At 48.7% G+C, this 19,606-nt stretch overlaps 1 protein-coding gene and 1 pseudogene across 4 annotated transcripts; one reads left to right on the forward strand and one right to left on the reverse strand.

Moving 5' to 3' along the window:
* Window positions 1–711: 711 nt before the first annotated feature.
* LOC102920056 (small ribosomal subunit protein uS17m pseudogene) lies at window positions 712–1,140 on the reverse strand (annotated as a pseudogene).
* A 3,159-nt stretch (window positions 1,141–4,299) lies between these two features.
* On the forward strand, window positions 4,300–8,566 carry C1qtnf12 (C1q and TNF related 12). 4 transcript variants are annotated; one of them, XM_042272343.2, is made up of 8 exons: window positions 4,300–4,588; window positions 6,448–6,564; window positions 6,679–6,808; window positions 6,900–7,051; window positions 7,514–7,622; window positions 7,793–7,883; window positions 8,016–8,094; window positions 8,351–8,566. In XM_042272343.2, exons 1-8 carry the CDS (start codon window positions 4,430–4,432, stop codon window positions 8,447–8,449), a joined length of 936 nt encoding a protein of 311 aa, XP_042128277.1. In that variant the 5' UTR covers window positions 4,300–4,429; the 3' UTR covers window positions 8,450–8,566. The 4 variants fall into 4 exon arrangements, with proteins under 4 accessions (XP_042128277.1, XP_076422020.1, XP_076422018.1 ...); XM_076565905.1 differs by lacking the exon at window positions 7,514–7,622; XM_076565903.1 differs by lacking the exon at window positions 7,514–7,622 and having other exon boundaries at window positions 7,793–8,094.
* The last annotated feature ends 11,040 nt before the right edge of the window (window positions 8,567–19,606 follow it).

The following is a 19,606-nucleotide window of genomic DNA, read 5'->3' on the forward strand; positions in this document are numbered from 1 at the left end:
TCTAAGCTGGCAAGTTCTCAGTTTTTAGACACTTGACTCCATCATAGCCAACATCTTACCCTTTTAGTGTTTATGTTTAATGTATCTGCAGTAAGGCACCAGGTGGAGGCAGTGACATTGTCTGTGTTGGACATCAGTCATCACCAGGGGACCCAAAAGAGTCTCCTAAACCAACTTCATTTCAGAGACCAGTGGTAAAGCTGAAATGCAACCTTCATGATGATTTTGGTTTAGCTCTGTAATTTACAATTAGTATATACCCTCTCCTGGAAAGGTTTTAGTTATACCTTCGTTCTTAAATGCCATGCTGTCTGTGTTAATGTCCTTCCCTAGTAGGCTGCGAGCAAGGGTCATGCCTGGCTTGAGGGGAGGTTATGATGCTGTTGCCAAAAGGTGGATCGACAACTCTGGGCCTACAATGCCTGCAGCTATGGGCTGAGATGTGTCTATGTATGGCATTGTGGCAGTGGGTGAGCCCTATAGACTTGAACTTCCTTTTAGCACTAGACATTAGTTCTTCCCTGGTCCTGGAGTACTCCATTATACTTAGGTAACTCTTTAGCATCAATTCCAAAGTTTCCTTATTTCCTAAAGGTCTTTTTTTTTTTTTTTTAAACTTTTACTATTTCATTAATGTCACAAGAGAAACTGGACGGTTAGTAATGGAAGCCATGGAGGAGACATACAGAAATCCCTTTGGCTCCTTCTTCCTTAGGTTGAAGAGATTTTGAGTTCTTCCAGAGTTTTGCTTAGGTTAGTGGTTTCTGAATTGAGTAGACTCTCTAGGTAGGTGGTTCCTACACAAGGCTTCCCTGTGATTGGGTCGATAACTCCACCAAACTTTGAAAATGATCTCAGCCAGTTCATGCTTTGATCTTGCAACGGGCAAAGCTCTGAGGAGCACGATGTCCTCAATACAGCATTGCTGAAGGGCATTGTGAGCAAAGTAGGTTTTCTGCTTGTTGAAGTACGTTAGCAAGTAGGGATCCAAAACAAGCCTGGTTGCTTTTACTTTAGCAATTTTTACCATTGCTGTACCAGTCACCTTCCCCACAACCCATTTGTCATGGACTGATGAATGGACTATTGACATTATGGGTCTCTGAGCACCTCCGGATTCTACCACTCGGACCCAGGCCAGCGAAGCATGGGGCGCTATAACGCGAATCTTAAAAGGTCTTATTAATAAAAACAAACCCAGGGCCAGGTATTGGGGTGAATGCTGAAAGATCAGAGAAACAGAACCAGCCATAGCTAACCTCACTTCGCCAATTCCTTAGCTGATCCTGTTTCCTCAGACTGGAAGCCTCTGTGTCCTCATCTGAATGGATCTCAGCTGAACTGCTGCTCAAAAGCCTAAAAACTTAACCAGGCCAAAAGCTTCTAGTTTCTGGTCCTCACACCTTATATACCTTTCTGCTTCCTGCCACCTGGGATTAAAGGCGTGTGTCGCCATGCCTGGCTGTTTCCAGTGTGGCTTTGAACTCACAGAGATCCAGATGGATCTCTGCCTTCGGAATGCTAGGATTAAAGGTGTGTGTGCCATCATTTTCTGGACTCTATCTAGTGGCTGTTCTGTTCTCTGACCCCAGATAAGTTTGTGTGCACAATATTTTGGAGAACACATACCACCACAGGGCGCAGCATCACTGAAGTTTTTGTTTACTTAAAATGTAGTGTTCTCTGAATGAAAACTCAAACTCTCCCCCCCCATGGTTTTGTTTTGTTTTTTTGTTTTTGTTTGTTTTTTTTGTAGCGCTGGCTGACCTCACTCTGTAGACCAAGCTGTCCTCAAGCTCAGAGATCCACCTGCCTCTGCCTCCCAAGAGCTGGGATTTAAGGTGTATGCCGCCACTGTTTGACTGAAATCTCAATTCTTGGCAGCCCAGAATGAAAGAAAATCTTAGGAAGTGCTTGTTCTTAAAACAGAAGTAAAGTCAGCCTGCTCTCTGACCACAAGGTGTCGCACTTAGTGTAGCAACTGAAGACTGCTGAGGAGGCCTGGTAGGTTAACCCTAGGACTACACTCCTCCAGTTTCTTTGGGTGCTACAGGACCCTGTATCCAGTGTGTTGCCTCTACTGACCCCAAATAAAAGATGACCTTTGTTCCATTGGATCAAGCATGTCTAACCTTGTTTGTGTGTTACCCTTCTTGGGAGAAGTCACTGGTGGGGCCAATTGGCACCCTGGACTGCCCTCCATTGGATCTTCCTTTTATAGTGAAAAGCCTCTTCCAAAGCTCACATCCTTTTGATATTTAGGGAAAGGTACCTTGGGAGGAACCATCTCAGCCCTGCCACCTCTTGTTCCTCTCCTTAGGAAAAAAAACTCCCAGGCAGCCTTTGGGCATTTCTTTTTTAATTAGGGCCTCATATAGTTCAGGCTGGCCTGAATTTACTATGTAGCAGAGGCTGGCCTTGAATTCTCTTGTCTGCCTCCTAGGTGCTGGGATTATAGGCCTGACTGGCCTTTGGGAATTTCATTATAGAATGGTTAAGAGGGAGTACCCTCCTTGTATAGTAGGTTCCTGTCAAGCTGTTTTCTAAGGACTTGGGGTGAGAGCCAGACCTGCTTTGGTCTTCTTGGTCAGGGTTCTTGTAAACCAAAGTAGAATCCTTTTGGTTATTTTCTAAGTTGTTTGTGGCAGGGAGATATTGAAGCTGAAAAGCTGGTGACTTGAGTCCATCCCCAGTCTTAAAGTGAGGTCTTTACTGTGATATCCCTGTGACAGGCCAAGTCTAGCCTCCTAGCCTACCTGCTTACAAACTGCAAGGCAGAGCTGGTGAATCCCATTTCCAGTCACACTAAGAAAGTTATGCCACCAGGACATAAGTAGACCCAGAAGAGCAGGGTGCTGCGTGTGTGAGGAGGAGGTCTTTGGGCTGAGACACTTGACCTCCCCAACCCTGAGCTTTGAACTCCAGGCATAGAGGCTGAGTGGGTACAGGTCACTGCCAGGGATCAAATGCTGGTACTTCCTCATCATCCACAGTAGCCTCACCAGTAAAGATAAGGTAAGGGCCAAATTAACTTTTGAGGGCTTGAGGCATTTACAGTATGTGTGGAACACTTCAACCTCTGCTGTTCTGGGAGCTGGGAACATGAGGGATGGACACTTCCTTTACACTCCCCCATCCCAGTGTGTTTGTTAGGCTTCTCTGACGGGGTGTGGCTCAGAGTTGGGTTTGCTTGTTTGGCCACCTTTCACTTTTCTTTGGTGTGGGACTTGAAGGAGCTCTATTCTAGAGCATTCTGTTCTCTTTACCTGAACCCAATACCACTGGAACGAGTGTGTTTTGGGGATGCAGCTCCTGTTTCTTTATAGAGCAGTTAGAACCATTGGCTGGCTGTCTTAGCCACAGCTTTTACCAGTTGGAGGTCATCTAGCTATTGGAAATCCTGGCCTACTCTCACAAGAACCACTGAGGCCAAGGTACTCAATTGGCTTGACCTCAGCCAACCAACTTGTAACCTGAAGGTGATTCAGAAGACCTTTGGGGACCTGTATCACAAGTAATGAAGGGAAAATTACACTGGTCAGAGATTGACAGGGAGCAGCTCCCCCTTGCAGTGTAGCCTGGGTCTGTGCTAGCTTCTTAGGAGACAGGCCTAGGGGACTGCCAGTGGAGGAGGGCAGGTAGAACTTGGGCCTGTGCCTGGCGTAGTCAAGATAGACTGCCACAGCCAGCCTCTCCTTGCTGTGCCTTTTCACAGAGGTCAGTCTGGTAGGCCTTATGTAAGCAGAGGAGGATCACTGGCTGGGAGGGGCAAGCAGCCAGGTGATGGAGATGTTCTGCTTTTCCAGTGCCCTGTGTTGGGGGTTTAAGGTAGAGCAGCTGCATCTGGGCTTGAATGAGGTGTATGTGGGAAGGTCTGGGAGATTTGTAGACAGCTTCCTAAAGTGAATAAATCACTTGGGATTCACTGCCCTGAAGGTGTGGGTATAAAAGATGCAGCAGAGTTGATGTTAACAGCACTCCTACTCCCACCCCCAGCTTAACTAAATAGAAATCCTGCTGAGAAGAGGCCAGAGACTACTTGTGCAGGAGAGATGCAGTTCTGCGCCTCCCTACTTCTTAAAAAGGAGTGATGGAATCACTGGTCATGGGGTCCCGCCCCTGCCCTGCCCCACTCCGCCTTCCAGGCGGTGGATGAGACCTGTGTGAACCCTCCCCTTGGAGCCTGAGAGGCTTAGGAAGGAGGGAGGGCTCATTTGGTGGCGGGGCACCGGCAAGGGTACTATGCAGGAGACGAGGCTGGTGGAGACAGCTCTCTGCTCTGCTCTGGCTCATCCTGCAGACATGCACCAGCAGCAGCCGGGCTTGTCTCTGGTCCTCGCCCCCGCTCAGGGGCTTTGAATGTGGCTGCCCCCATGAGAACACTGGCCTGGGCTCCTATCACTAAGCCTCTACCTTCGGAAATTGAGCCATGTGGGCCTGGGCCTGGGCCACAGCAGCCCTCCTCTGGCTGCAGACTTCAGGAGTTGGAGCATGGCAGGAACCCAAGAGGCTTCAGCAGCTGGCCATTCGTGCGGAGTCCCCTAATAGTACCACACCCAACCACGAGGGATTGCCAGGCTTATTCAAGGTAGGTGTGGGCTGGGGTGCATATGGGTGTGCAGAACTAAGTACAGCTTCAAAGCTCAGATTGTCCCCCTAACTCAGCAGCTCTGCTCCCTTTCTTCTTGGGGAAGAATCTGAGCACTGCCTGAAACCTTGGCCACTGGTCCTGGCTTAGAGTTTGCTGCAGCCAGGACAAGGGCTGGCCTGTAGGGAGCCCCCCTCTGCCGTGCCTGGTAGGTTTGAGAAGAGGTATTCTTGGTGGACTACAGTTAACTGTTTGAAGCTCCAACATGCTTCTCAGCAATCTGATGCTATTAGGTATAATTGCTGTTTCAGGTGAGGGTAGGGAAGGACTTCAGGAAGACTGGTAAATGGGGCTCCTTATGTACATAACTCCTGAAGTAGGCAGTAGCCTGACTAGCCTGTCCCCTGTGCTTTCCAGGGATCCTGTGGTAGTCTTATCTGCGGTGGCTTCTTGCATGCAAAGTGCCCTGTTCTTAGAGTCTTCTAGGGACAGGAATTTCTCCTGAGTGTTAGTGTCAAAGCCTCTACTGCTGCCATCCTAGGGGCCCCCAGGACAGGAAGGGAAACAGCTGTTACCAATCAGGAACCCCCTGGCTCTGAATCTTTGACCCTTACATCTCTCCTTTCTAGAGTGTCTCTGTTAGCTAGCTTGGCTGCCTCTCAGCCCACATCAGCCCACCTCAAGCATGAGGCCCCATTTTCCTGATAAGACAGGCTGAGCAGAACTGAGGGAGGGTAAGCCGTGGGCTGGTTCCTGGGCAGGCAGAAGGGAGATTATGACTCCTTATAGTGGGAGCTCTTGCAGGTGGTGTGTCCTGAGTAATCCTCATTAGATACTAGGGAAGAGAGGTGGTGCCTACCAAATTGAGTGGTGGCAGTTTTTTTCTGCCCTGCCCAGGCTTGTCCTAGAGATAGAGCATTTGACAGTTTGGGAAGACGTTGGCAGAGGTGGAGCCTCTGTGAACTCCCTCTCTAGGTATCCCTCCTTTTGTGCTGGGGGTGGGCTTATTCTACATCTCCCTGCAGCCTTTGCCTTTGGCTCAGCTGTGTCTGATGCCCTTAGTTCCAAGGGGTCAGACAGATCTGGATAGAGAATTTTGGTGTATTCAGATGTCCTTGCATCTTTCTCTGGGTGGGGCCCAAGGGGGAAGCAGTGTTCGCCTGTCCTTCCTAGCCCACTAACCTGTTTGGAGGAGAACATCTTATTTCTGATTAGGATCTTCAGTACTCACTTTGATTTTACTTAGGACTGACCTTGTACTGGGCCAGGATCCTTGGCTTACTCTGGTCAATGAAGGCAGGAACATCTTGAAGCAACCAGATTATCACAGCTAGGCTAATGGTGGCTACTCTCCTGTCCATTCCACATAGTACCAGCCTGGCATACAGACCTCCCTCTCATTCTAATTGTCCCCAGAGATGGGCTCGGCCCTTACCAAGCATACTCTCCCCAGCCATATCTTTATATGTATAGCCCCCTTGTCTTGTTTAAGGCCAAGTCTCTTGTCAGAGATATATCAGGCTTTTCCCATGTGAGTCCATTGTGCCCTTCATGGGAACAGGGCCAGAGGAGTCATGGTCATTTTTGCAAAGGCCCAAAGTGATTTAGCATCAGGTTCTTGCTTTCTCAGAAGCCCTAGACCTCACCTTGCCTACCCTCATCATCTGCCCATGGTGACATTTAGGTTTTGATCACCAGGGGTGGTCCTTTTGGGCTGTGGCCTGAGTTACCCCTGTGACATCTTCTGTATACCTGAATCCTCCCACTAACCTGCAGTTCATAGATATCTTGGGGTATATCAGGACAGAGACCAAGGGCCTTGTGGTCAATACACTAGCCTTGCTTTTCTGGCTTTTCAGCCACCAGAGGCCTCTGGACCTGAGCTCTCAGATGCCCACATGACATGGCTGAACTTTGTCCGCCGGCCAGATGATGGAGCCTCTAGGAAACGGTGCCGTGGTCGGGATAAGAAGTCGGTAAGCCCCTGAGCTACTGTGGAACCAGCCCTATGGGTTCCTTTTAGATTCTAAGCCCAGGGAAGGGGGTGGCTGGGGGTCCTACTTAGATTTATGTACTTTTACCTCTTCTAGCGAGGCCTCTCGGGTCTCCCAGGGCCCCCGGGACCCCCGGGACCCCCTGGCCCTCCTGGTCCCCCTGGTTCCCATGGTATGGAAGTCACCCCAGAGGCCTTGCTTCAGGAATTTCAGGAGATGCTGAAAGGTAAGACTTCCCTGCACCCAACCTCTTTCAGAAGCCCAAGAGGCTTTTTCATGGCTAGAAGGGGCCTGACCCAAAGTGGCCCTCCCCACAGAGGCCACGAAACTTCGATTCTCAGGGCTACCAGATACATTGTTACCCCAGGAACCCAGCCAGCGGCTGGTGGTTGAGGCCTTCCACTGCCGCTTGAAAGGCCCCGTGCTAGTGGACAAGAAGACACTGGTGGAACTTCAAGGATTCCAGGCCGTGAGTGGGGACCTGAACTAACATTCTTTTTCATCTTTTGGACTTATATACCAAGGAGAAAGGATACAGGGGTGGGCACCTACTGGCAAGATGGGTCCACAGACACTACTGGGCAGTTGCTGGACACATGCCTCTATTGGTTCCTAGTGATACTATTGTGGAGAATACGGGCCAGCCTTTGTAAAATTTAGGAGTTCCAATGTGTGCCTCACATTATACTAAGACAAAAGTCGGGCCTAGAGTTGCCCTTCTGTATGATAGCTTTTCAGGTCCTGTCCACCTATCGGAGCCTAGAACCTTTGCTCTAAGGCCCCATGAATGTAGGCACATAGGTCAGCCCTCTCCTTTCCACAAAGAGAATGAGACCCAGAAAAGACCTGTTTGGGGTTGTGACTTCCCTTGGCTAGAGTATACAGTGAGGGTCCAGGCCCTGAAATCCAGCCAGTCACCTAATTCCCACAGCCTACTGCTGAGGGTGCCTTCCTGCGGGGATCTGGCCTGAGCCTGGCCTTGGGCCGATTCACAGCCCCAGTCTCTGCCATCTTCCAGTTTTCTGCCAGCCTGCACGTGGGTGAGTCAGCCTGATGTACAGTATGGATGGTAGGTAGGTTATCCCTTGAGGGTGGGTACCTCAGAGATGCCACCTACTCTGCTTGGGGCCAACCACCCTCCACCCTGGCAGACACTGGAGCCTGTTGTAGGCAATGTACAGAAGCCCCCTACCTTCTGCTGTCTCCATAGACCACAGTGAGCTACAGGGCAGAGGTCGGTTGCGTTCCCGGGACACTATCCGTGTCCTCATCTGTATTGAGTCCCTGTGTCATCACCACACGTGAGTCCTGCTGCCCACCACAGTCCTCTGGGGTCTGTCCTTGGGCTGAGATCACACGTAGCCGCCTTCAGGGGTGTCTGGGCACCATGGGCCAGTGGCCTCTACACTGTTGCCCTGTGGTGCTATGCCCAGGTCCCTGGAGGCTGTATCAGGCCTGGAGAGCAACAGCAGGATCTTCACAGTGCAGGTTCAGGGGCTGCTGCAGCTACAGGTAAGGGTATAGCCTCCGGGAACAGGCAGGTGGGCTTCTAGCCTGGGAGGGCCTTCCAGCCTAGTGCAGGTAGTTGCTCAGGACCTCTGAACCCTTGTGCCTAAGAGGGTGCTGCCTGGCTAGGATGATTTTTAGATCTGTGTGAATGGTGTTTCAAATGTTAGGGAGTATTGGCTCCAAATGCTATTTCTATGGGTGGGGAGGCTTCTGGGCTGGGGTCACCCACTTGTAATGATGCCCACTGTAATGTCTTCAGTCTGGACAGTATGTCTCCGTGTTCGTGGACAACAGTTCTGGGGCAGTCCTCACCATTCAGAACAGCTCCAGTTTCTCCGGACTGCTTTTGAGTACATAGCGGAGCTGAAGAGATGATGATTGAGGGGCCAACACCTTGTTTTTTAGAGGAGCTGCAAAGGACTGCACCCCAGTTAATAGTTGTCATAGCAATAAAGAGCTCCATATTTCTCCACCACTTTTGGGTGCTGTCTGGTTATTGTGTTGGTAGACGTGGCAACTAAGTGGCCAAGGTATAAACAGGAGATGTACAGCAAGCAGAAGTTTGTCCACATGCAGTCCCAGAGCAGAGTGTAGCCACAAAGAGGGACCAGAGTGAAATCCCCTCACAAGGTCTCCAGAAAGACTTCCAGGCAGTGAGGGAAGGAGGGGGGAAGCCAGCAAAGCTGCTCTGTGGGCTGGGGACTGAGTTGACCCTGAGGCAGAGACGAGTGGATCTCTGAGTTCAAGGCCAACCTGGTCTACAGAGTGAGTTCCAGGACAGCCAGGGATACACAGAGAAAGCTTGTCTCGAAAAACAAAACAAAAATCCAAAGTCTCTTAAGTTTGTAATTTCTCTAAAATATCCAAGACCTCATAATTGTGTGTTTCTGTAAAATCAAAAAACAAGTTAAGTATTTATTATTGCAAGAGAAAAGAACTAGGGTACAGTCACAAAGCAAAAGCAAAGTCCAAGAGTATAAAATGTCTAGTGCTTCATGTCTGGGATGAACTGGATAACTGGATAACTCACAGTGTTTTCCAAAGGGTCTTGGCAGTTGCAATTCTGGTTTTGCCATCCATAACACACACAGCTTGTTTCACGCTCAGACTGGCTCCCACACCTGTTGCTATCCTTAGTGATCATTCTGTGGTACTGGCATCTCATAAATGCTGGGTTCTCTGCTGCAGCTGGGCTGTACCTCCATTAACAGCCTTCAAAACCAGTATCACCTGGGGAAACTTACATATTATCAAATTCAGCTGCTCGTCTTTGGCTGCTTCTGGATCATAGCTTCTTGATTCAAATCTTCCAAAAGATTTTCCCTCAATAATGGTGGTCTCTTCATCACAACTGATTCTTGAGCCCCAGCTGACCTGTATCAGTTATCCCAGTATGCAAAGATTTCAATTTAGTGGTTCTAGTAACTTGTTAATAACAGCCAATTCTTCAACTCTAGCTGACCACAGATTCTTAATTCAAAATAGCAAATAGCTCTGATAGTAGACTTTAAGGGACGCTCAAACTTCCCTCTGAAACTTTATAAACCGGGCCTCCATTATCTGTACTGCTCTCAGCATTGTCTTGTATAAATTATCATGATCTCTCACTAAGCTCAGAGCACTCAATGGCTTTTCTAGCCCCAAGTTCCAAAGTCCTTTCACAATCTTCCCAAAACACATGTCAAGTCTGTCATACAACACCCCACTCCTGGTACCAATTTCTGTCTTAGGGCTTCTATTGCAGTGATAAAACACTATAACAAAAGAAAATTGAGGAGGAAAGGGTTTATTTCAGCTTTCCATCACTGAGGAAAGTCAGTCAGGGCAGGAACTCAAGGAGCCTGGAGGCAGGAAATTAAGCAGAGGCCTTGGAGGGATGGTGCTGGTTGACTTGCTTCTTGTGGCTTGCTCAGCTGGCTTTTTTTTTTTTTTTTTTTTCCTTTCTTTTTTAGGCAGGGTCTGTCTATGTAACCATGGCTGTCCTAGATAGAACTCTGTGTAGAACAAGCTGGCCTCAAACTCAGAGAGAGATGCCTGCCTCTGTCTCCAGAGTGCTGGAATTAAAGGTGTGTACCACTATGCCCAGTTCAGCCCAGTCTCATGCAGTCCAGAACCACTTTCCAAGGGATGGCACTGCCTTTTCACATCAATCATTAATCAAGAGAGTGTTCCACAGATTTGTCTACAGGCCTTTTTGTTTGGTTGGTTTTTGTTTTTGGTTGTTTGAGACAAGGTCTCGCTATATATCTCTGGCTGTCTTGGAACTCACTATGTAGACCAGGTTGGCCTTGAAATCACAGAGATCCTGTGGTGATATATTGTGTATCAAATAAAGCTTGCCTGAAGATCAGAGGACAGAACAAGCCACTAGATTAAACATAGAAGCCAGGCAGTGGTGGCACACACCTTTAATCCTAGCACTCGGGAGGCAGAGATCTGTTTGGATTTCTGTGAGTTCAAAGCTACCCTGGACTACATGAGATTCACTCAGTCTAGGAGAGAAACAGATCCAGACAGTGGTGGCACACACTTTTAATCCCAGTACTTGGGAATCACACACAATCCGAGGAAGGGTGGCTGGGTGGAGAAAGGTGTATAAGGCGTGAAGAGACAGGAACTAGAGGCTTTTTCAGGCTGAGAAGTCGTAGAGGTAAGATGTGGCAGTGGCTTGTTCCTTTTTCTCTCTGATCTTTCAGCATTTATGCCAATGTCTGGCTTAGGGTTTTTATTAAAAGACCAAATTACATTTTGCGTTACAAGATCCACCTGACTCTGCCTCCCAAATGTTGAGATTAAAGATGTGTGCTACCACATTTGGCCAGGCCAATCTTATGGAGGCATTTTTGCAATTGAGATTCTTTCCTCTCAGATAACTCTAGCTTTTTTTTTTTTTTTTTTTTTTAAAGATTTATTTATCATGTATACAATGCTCTGCCTGCATGTATGCCTGCAGGCCAGAAGAGGGAACCAGATCTCATTACAGATGGTTATGAGCCACCATGTGGTTGCTGGGAATTGAACTCAGGACCTCTGGAAGAGCAGTCAGTGCTCTTAACCTCTGAGCCATCTCTCCAGCCCAATAACTCTAGCTTTTGTCAAGTTTACAAAAATAAGAAAAAAATCCAAAAACTAGTCAGCACCCCGGGGCTCTGTGAGGCCTGCATCCTATGAGGAGGGGTCCACACATTAGTGGGGTTGCTGAAGGGAGTTCAAGGGTATATAAGCAACACACAAGACTGCCCACTTCTTAGGTAACTATGTGCTAAGTTGGGAGAGCACCTGCAGGCCCAAGTGTGGTAAGAAAGTTTGGGCTAGGGAAGCCTGTCCAGGCAGGAGTTCTTGCCACCTTCCCCAGTGATGGCCACCATTCCCCAAAATCAGAGGCCCATAGAGGATATGCAGGGCAAACCTAGCAGCCCATCCACTGCAGTCTTCAAGGTAGAAGCCAGTAACTAATGTGAGGACCCTCTATCCTATGCTACTTTGGCTCTGGCAAACTCCTGTCAAAGAATATAAATTAGCTTCAGGATGTTCCAGCCTGCTGAGCTTCCAAGATTCCATCTCTAGTTGGCATTTGGGCCATCAAAAGGTGGTGTTAAGCTTTCAGCCTCTGACTTCTCTCAAGACAAAACCATGGCAAGCCATCAGAATTCTTTAAGACTGAGCAGAGAGTTTCCCTTGCCCTGGAATGATCTCCCAAAGGTATAATACATCTGAGAGGTGAGGAGTCTGCTCATAGGTCTATGGGTAGTGTATGAGATGAGGCAGTAGAAACTGGGAGAGGCCAAAGTATGTGGACTATCATCTCTCACCCAAGACTTTGACCCTACTTGAGGTGCTATAGGGGGGCCCCTCCTTGGGGTCTTGCTGGGCAGTGAGGCAGATCAAGCCAGGCACTGGGGTGGTGAATGGCGCCAGTCTGTGTAGTAGTAGGCTTGGCCACTGACCCATCCCCACCTTTCTTCTGGACATTCACTCCCAACCCCCATTGTGGCGTCAGGGGCTGGGACTGTCTGGAGAGGTCTGTGTTTCACTTGACTGCAGCTTCTATGCCAGCTACTTTGATGGGGGATGGTATGATGCATACGAGGGCCCATATGGCACATACCCAGGGTCCCTATTGAGTAAATAGAAGGAGGCCCAAATATGGAAGAAGTGACTGTCCTCCCACTTGCCAATTACTGAGGTCCTGACAGGCATGGGAGTCCAGGCCAGATTAAAAAAAAAAAATCTAGGCTCAGGGAGCCCTGTTTCTTTTCTGCTCTCTATAACCTTGTTAGGCAGCCTGCCTGCTGGACCAAGGACTGGACCTCTCTGGTTTTCCTTCCTGAGCCCCAGCCCATCAATGAATTCTCATCCCAGGAGGAGCAAGGCCTCTATCCACTATAGCAGGGAAAATAGTTTGCACACAGAGTGACTTTGCAGGCCATATCAGCGGAGATTCTGATGCTAAGGGTCGAGGTTCTATGAGAAGGCAAAGGAGGGACTAAGAAGGAGGTGGCACAGAAGTGTGGTTTGAATATCTACACCTGCAGGTTCATAAACATCTCATTTACATTATTAAGATTTTCAGGAGCTGCTTCTCTGCATGGCTAGGCTTGTAATTTCTCTGCTCCACTAATAGCAGCCATTACCCTGTGCAGATCAGACTGAGGCTCGAAGCCAACCACCAGTATGGTGGGCAGTACCAGCCAGATCCTGAGCCACATATAGAGCCTCCCTGCCCAGGGTAAGGGTCTCACAGCTTTGTTCTTTGGTCTTGTTGGCTTCTTTAGGGGCTGTGATGATCAAGATGGAGACTCAAAGAATGGAACTTAGGGCCCCACAAAGAGACAGATGGAGATGAGGAGATGAGAGATGAGGAGACACTGATTGGGGGCCAGCTCTGCAGAGAAATGCCTGGGCAGATGGCCAGGATCAGGGTGGGCCTTGTCTCTGCACCTGACTCCACCTGCGTCTGTCTGTCTGCTTTTTCTCCCCATTCCTGCCCCTAATCGGAGGTCATTAGCTACTTACCTGTAATTTCCTTGGAATGTGCTGTCTCCTGATGAGCCCCAGTGTCTGGGGGCCCAAGAGCAAGTGAGTGGGTGTCTAGGGTGTAGTGAAAGGCTCCAACCAAGGTTCCAGGTCACAGACACAGAAAAAACCATAAAACCTGCCCCAAAGATAAGCAGCCAGGTTTTTTGCTTGAACCCAGCTGTACTATATGGTTTTCTCAAGTCCCACATGGTCCTAGGCTCCAATATCCCAGAGGTTCATGGAAGACAACCTGGTATGGCTATCCAGCCTGAGCATGGTATGCTATGGAAGGCAGACAGGCTGGAGCTGCTAATATTCAAGTGGGAGCTACCTTGGGGGTCCCAAGAGTGGGAAGGGCTCAGGGGAAGGTAATTTTTTCCTACATTCTCCCATTTTGGAACTGGTTTATAAAATGGTCCAAGTGTCTAGATACTTCCCATCCTTGGCTGGGGGCAAAGAAAGCATGGCCACTGCTGTGCTGGACAGCCTTGGTTTGGCTCCTGATCCCAAGCCATTGTTTTAGAAGAGCTAGAGGTGCTGGCTGGCCTTGCTAACCCCTTTGCTAGGCTGACTTCCCACAACCTCAGTTCTGCCTGCCAGGCTGGGGCTTAGAGCTGGAGTATAAGCCACTGCCAAGGGCTCCTGACTGTCCTGGGAGGCCATATCTAAGATGGAAATACTTAATCCGAAACCCTTCCTGAGTCTGGTCTTGCACCATAGCCTGGTTAGACCTGGCCAGCCCCTCCTAGGAGCAATGTCCACCTTTGTGTTGGAGTTATGCTGCAGTTTTAGTCAAAGCCTGATCCCTTGGTATCCTTGGTACCCTGTCCTGGGCTTGAGCACAAATAAGAATGTGGTCCTCATGACCAGGATAACTGGATAGTCCTCTTAGGGTGCATCTCAAGCTAGGAGTTGGAAGGGGTAGACAGGGACAGGCTTCTGGCCATGAGCAAGGCTAACCCTCTATGACCTATATTTTAGGTGTTACATAGCTTTGACAGTGCCAGTCCCCACATATACCCACCCTGTACTCCCCTTTGAGGTTTCAATATATAGAAGAGGCTTCGTCATACTGACTACACATGGGGCCTTAGAATATATAGCCAGACAGGCTTGGCTTTTGAGTGTGTCTACTCTAAGGGCCCCTTGGGTTACTTGCCACCTCCTGGGCCCCCTGAATTTGGAAGCAGTGTATCATCCTTAGGCTCAGACCTAGTCTACATATTCTGTAAAGAAGCAAGAGTACCTGACTGTCATGTGGGAAGTCTCTCTGGAGGTTCTCCTCTCTCACATCTGTGTATACTTGGGTATTCATATAGGCAATTTAATGTCTATATAGGTGATGTCAAGAGCATGTGGGTGTGTCCTGCTGTGTTCCCACAGAGGCATCATGAATATACATGTTTGTTTATAGTGGAGGGAAAGGGGTATCTGTGTCTCCAGAGATCTCTGCTCTGGATTCAGGAAGAGCTAGAACTGCTAGACCTCTACCAAGTAGGCATGGGGCAGGTGTGTAGCTGACTGGAGCTCTCCACAGGCAAGTGATCCAACTTAGGAGTGAATGTAGCTCTGCCCCTTGGTGCTAGAAAGTCCCAGTGGTGTTAATCCTGCCGAAGTCAGCTAGGAATTCCAAGATGGGACGTGTGGCTGCTCAGGGCCTCACACTAGCTTACTGTGAGCACATTCCTGGCATTTGAGGCTCCCTGGATGGGAAAAGAGGTCAAGGAAGAGGTTTGCCAACTCAAAAGGAGCTCCTGGCCTGGGGAGAGGGTCCTTGGGTAGCAGTAGGTGCCTTGTGTGGACTCTGTCTTGCCTCCAGAGCACTGGTCTCAGACAAACTGAAGAATCCATGGCAGACTGCAAGTCAGAGCAGGACACAACATTCTGGATCCTGGGGCCACTGCTCACTGAGTGGGCTCGGCCACTCTGCCCATGGGCTTTAAGACCTCATTGGCCTTACTCCCTCCAGGACCTTGTTGCCTAGGGCCTCCTACAGCCAGCCCCAGATCTCCCATAGCCTAGTTCTGAGAGCTGAGGCAGGTGGGATGAGAAACACACTCAGGTGTGGGAAACAGCCTTGCTTCTACCTGTGCTGGCTGCCTCCATTGGCACATCTGTCTGCCTGTGTGTCTGGTAAGGTTGTTCATGTGGGCCTGGGTGGGAGGGTTTAGGGACAAAGGGTCTTTGTTTGGGTGGATTTGGGGCACAGCCCCTTGCTCTGGGGCAGTGACTCATAGGTTCTTCCAGGAGATAACATCAGTTTTGAAACAGTCAGTATGCATACATGTAGCCCAGGCCCAGCACCACATCCCTAAGCCAGCCCTGCTGAGACCTGGTGATATGAGGTGGCAGCCAGAACTGGAGTAAACAGGAAGCCAAGTGTTGGAGCCAAGTAAACTCCATTTCTGACACTTAAGTATCTCTCCGAAGCGGCTCTTCAATCTCCCAAAGCTACCTCCTAGCCTTTCCAGATACCTCCCTAGTGGCCCAGAGGTCATAGTAGTGGCATCCCCTAGGTCTGTGCTGGCCACAGGACCATTTCTCAGAAAGCAGGACATACTGATGCCTGACTCTCCAAAGCATTTACAGGAGATTCAGGATTCTTCCTCTAGTTCAGGGCTGACAGCACTGGAGTAGGGCCCATCCTGTATGCTTGAGGGCAAGACTGACCTGCCACCACCACAGGAACTTGAGCTGTCACCATCCATCATTTCCTTTCAGGATCAGAAGTGGGGGGCTGTAGGAATGGCCCACAGTAAAGACTGGGCCAACTTGAGACCCTCAGATGCCACAGGAGGGAGTGGCTGGGTCTTAGGTTTCTTTCTCCTTGGGTCACTGAGCATGGTCAGGTCCTGGCTTAGTGGAAAGGCAGAGCTTGATGTAGGCTCATTACACCAGGCCTGCCCTCAGAGAGGCAGTTACTACCGAGGGTATTTATTCTACAGTATGAAGCTGACTGATAGGGTCACACATTGCAATCCCTGGCTTCTCCCCAACCTGGAGCAGCATTCATTACCAAAGCCAGTTAGGCTGAGATGAGCTACACAGTGTTGTTGGAAAGTCCCAAAACAGTATTTTCCTCTGTAACCCCATTAGAAAGGGGTGCTATAGTCCATGGGAATACTGCTAAGACCACACTCCAAGCCTTGTTGGTGGTCACACCTTGTTCAGGGGCCTGAGGTAAACTAGGAGATGAGACATGGATGAGGCCCAGATAGGCCAGGTCTTCTGGATGCTTTGGCACTTGCTGCCTCTCCCTGGTTTCCCCAAAGGACTTTTGGTTCTAGCCACTCATTTCCATGCCTCCCTCACCTGCCATGGGGAATCTCAAGGGGTTAGGGGGTGGGGAAGACCCATGGAAGCAACCCCAGAGCATGGCAGGGGATAAACATGCCTGTGATGTGATAAGATGCTGGCTAGTTTTATGGCAGCTTCATACAAGTTACAGTCACTGGAAAGGAGGGAACCTCAATTCAGAAAATGCTTCCATAAGATCAGGCTGTAAGGCATTTTCTTAATTAATGATTGATGGAGGAGGGCCCAGCCCATTGTGGGTGGTGCCATCCATGGGCTGGCTGAGTAAGCCATGGGGAGCAAGTCAGTGAGCAGCACCCTTCCATGGCCTCTGCAACAGTACCTACCTCCAGGTTCCTGCCCTGTTTGACTTCCTTTGAAGATGAACAGGGATATGAAAGTGTAAGCCAAATAAACCCTCTCCTCTCTGCCTTAGGGTTTCTATTGCTGTGAAGAGACATCATGACCATGGCAACTCTCAAAAAGGAAAAAATTTAGTTGGGGTTGGCTTACAGTTCAGAGGTTTAGTTCATTGTTGTCATGGTGGGAAGCATGGTGGCATGTAGGCATGCATGGTGCTGGAGAGGTAGCCGAGAGTTCTACATCTGGATCCCAAGGCAGCAGGAAGAGACTGAGAAACACTGGGCCTGGCTTGAGCTTCTGAGACCTCAAAGCCTGCCCTCAGTGACAGACTCCAACAATATCACACATGCTCCAACAAGACCATATCTCCCAATAGTGTCAGTCCCTATGAGCCTATGGGGCCATTTTCATTCAAACTACTATACTCCTCAGCTTGCTTTTTGGTTATGGTGTTTCATCATGGCAATAGTAACCCTAACTAAGATAGGCAGGGATCCAGGAAGGGTCATTTCAGGATGATGCATGATGTGGGCAGTGGTGTTGGGAACTGAGAGATGTCAGAGGCAGGGACTGGTGAGCACTTGAGGGACAGAGTTGAAAGTGAGACTCAGGGAAGGTATTTTTTTCCCAGAAAATGGGCTGCTGGGACAAAAGAATCCCAGAAAGAAGAGACACTTGACAGGTGAAGATCTGACCTCTCAAAAGCTCTGTGTTTGCCTCAGGGTGAAGATTGTCCAAGCCTGGTATTGTGTGATACTTCCTGGGAAGATGTAAATAAATGTTTATTCACCCAGATAGAAATAAGGATATCGCCAAAGTCCAAGTTGGTGAGCCAGTGGGTTTTATTGGGGTTATTTACTGGAGAAGAAATGGCTCAAAGACACCTGTATCACTAAAAGCCTATCCTATTATGAGTAACAAAGCTAGAAACCTAGAGTATACTCCACAACATGCAGGTAGCTCAACAAGTTAGAGACAGTTCTTTCCAGTCACCCAGTTGATTTGAGACTCTTCCAGGTAGTTCAGTTTCTTTAAAAGTGTCTTTCAGCCTCCTTGTACCTTATGCTCGTTTGGCAGGAGAGGAACAAGAGAGGAGACTGACTTTAGTCAGTTTCAGGAACTTCCTGAAACCTTTGCGTTCTTTTCATCCTGAACTTCCCAGACATACCTGCAGGATGAAGTGATTACTTCCCCTTAGAATATTCCCTGTCTTTCTTGCAGGGTGGAATATTTAATTTTTTTTTCAATTAACATTTTCCTTTATTTTACATACTGACCACAGTTTCCCCTCCCTCTTCTCCCATTTTCTCCCTCCTGATTTTCATCTACTCCCCTCCCCATCCACTTACTTCTATGTCTCCATTCAGAAAGGGGCAGGTGTCCCATAGGCTTGAACATAGCATGGCACATCAAGTTGAGGTAGAACCGAGCTCCTCCCCTTGTATAAAGGTTGGGTAAGGTAATCCAACATGGGGAAAAGGTTCCCAAAAGCCAGCTAAGTGCCAGGGACAGGTCCTGATCTCACTGCTAGGAGCCTTACAACATACCAAGCTACACAACTGTCACACACATGCAGAGGGCCTAGGTTGGTCCCATGCAGGCTCCCTGTTTGTTGGTTCAGAGTCGATGTGCTCCTATGAGCTCAGGTCAGCTGTCTCTGTGGGTTCCTCCATCATGACCTTGACCCCCTGGCTCATACAATCCCTCCTCTCTTTCTTCAGGAGAACTCCTGGAGCTCAGCCCAGTGCTTGGCTCTGGATCTCTGCATCTGCTTCCATCAGTTACTAGATAAAGACTCTGTGATGACAATTGGGGTAGTCACCAATTTCATTACAATAGATGGCCAGTTCAGGCACCCTCTCTACTATTGCTAGAGGTCTCAGCTGGAGTCATCCTTGTGGATTCCTGGGAGTTTCCCTGGCACCATTCACCTCCCTTTTAACATCCTGTTACTTCACCTCCTTTCTAAACATCCTTTGTCTTACCAGCTTCCTTTCAAGATAGAATGTCAAATGTTTGCTCTGCTCCAGGGACTGGACCTGACTAGGAGTGGGGAGATGGAATGAAGAAAAGATAGAGATACAGATGAAGAAAAGATAGAGATACAGAAATGCTGGTGTTGGGTGAACACAGCAAGCCCCATGAAGCAAACAAGTGGCCAGGCTCTTCCCCTGAGAACCTCTAACCACAAAACACTCTTAACTGCCCTAATGGCCAAATGCAGCTCTCACCCTACAGAGTAAAAAGCCCAAGCCCAGGACTTGAAATTCCACCAATCCCCACCGTGGAGAGCTCTGTGTAGCAAGCTTTCTTATTGGACTTTCTTTGCCATTAGCCCCCTAATAATGACACGGAGACTTATTGTTAATTATGAAAGCTTGGCCTTAGCTTAGGCTTGTTTTCAACTAGCTCTTATAACTTAAATTAACCTGTTTCTATTAATATGTTTTGCTACATGGCTCTTTACCTTTCATTGGTACCATGCATCCAACTTGCTCTGTGTCTTGCTGACAAAATCTACGCACCTAGATTTATCCTCTCAGTTTCTCTACTCAGAAGTCCCACCTAACCTCTCCTGCATGGCTATCGGCTGTTTAGTTTTTTATTAAACCAGTCACAATGACAAATCTTCACACAGTGTACAAATATCCCAGCACAGCTCCGAGCACCCCTGCCCCTGAAATTCTATATAAACCCTGTCTTCTACTTAGTTCTCTGCTGCAGAGGCAGCTACTATCCTGGATTTTCTCCTCCCAATAAATCTCTTGTGTGAGGTTTGTTGAGCAGTGTGACTTTGTGGTATTTCTTGGCTCTCTGCTACCAGAAATCCTTTCCCTTC

This window comes from Peromyscus maniculatus, chromosome 2, assembly GCF_049852395.1.
Source record: "Peromyscus maniculatus bairdii isolate BWxNUB_F1_BW_parent chromosome 2, HU_Pman_BW_mat_3.1, whole genome shotgun sequence".
NCBI classification, from domain to species: Eukaryota; Metazoa; Chordata; class Mammalia; order Rodentia; family Cricetidae; genus Peromyscus; species Peromyscus maniculatus.

Coding starts and splice junctions, on each gene's coding strand:
- C1qtnf12 (XM_076565903.1), top strand. CDS start 4,430: ATGTGGGCCTGGGCCTGGGCCACAGCAGCCCTCCTCTGGCTGCAGACT. Junction 6,565..6,678: donor GTGGTCGGGATAAGAAGTCG/GTAAGCCCCTGA, acceptor TACCTCTTCTAG/CGAGGCCTCTCGGGTCTCCC. Junction 7,052..7,792: donor AACTTCAAGGATTCCAGGCC/GTGAGTGGGGAC, acceptor CTGTCTCCATAG/ACCACAGTGAGCTACAGGGC.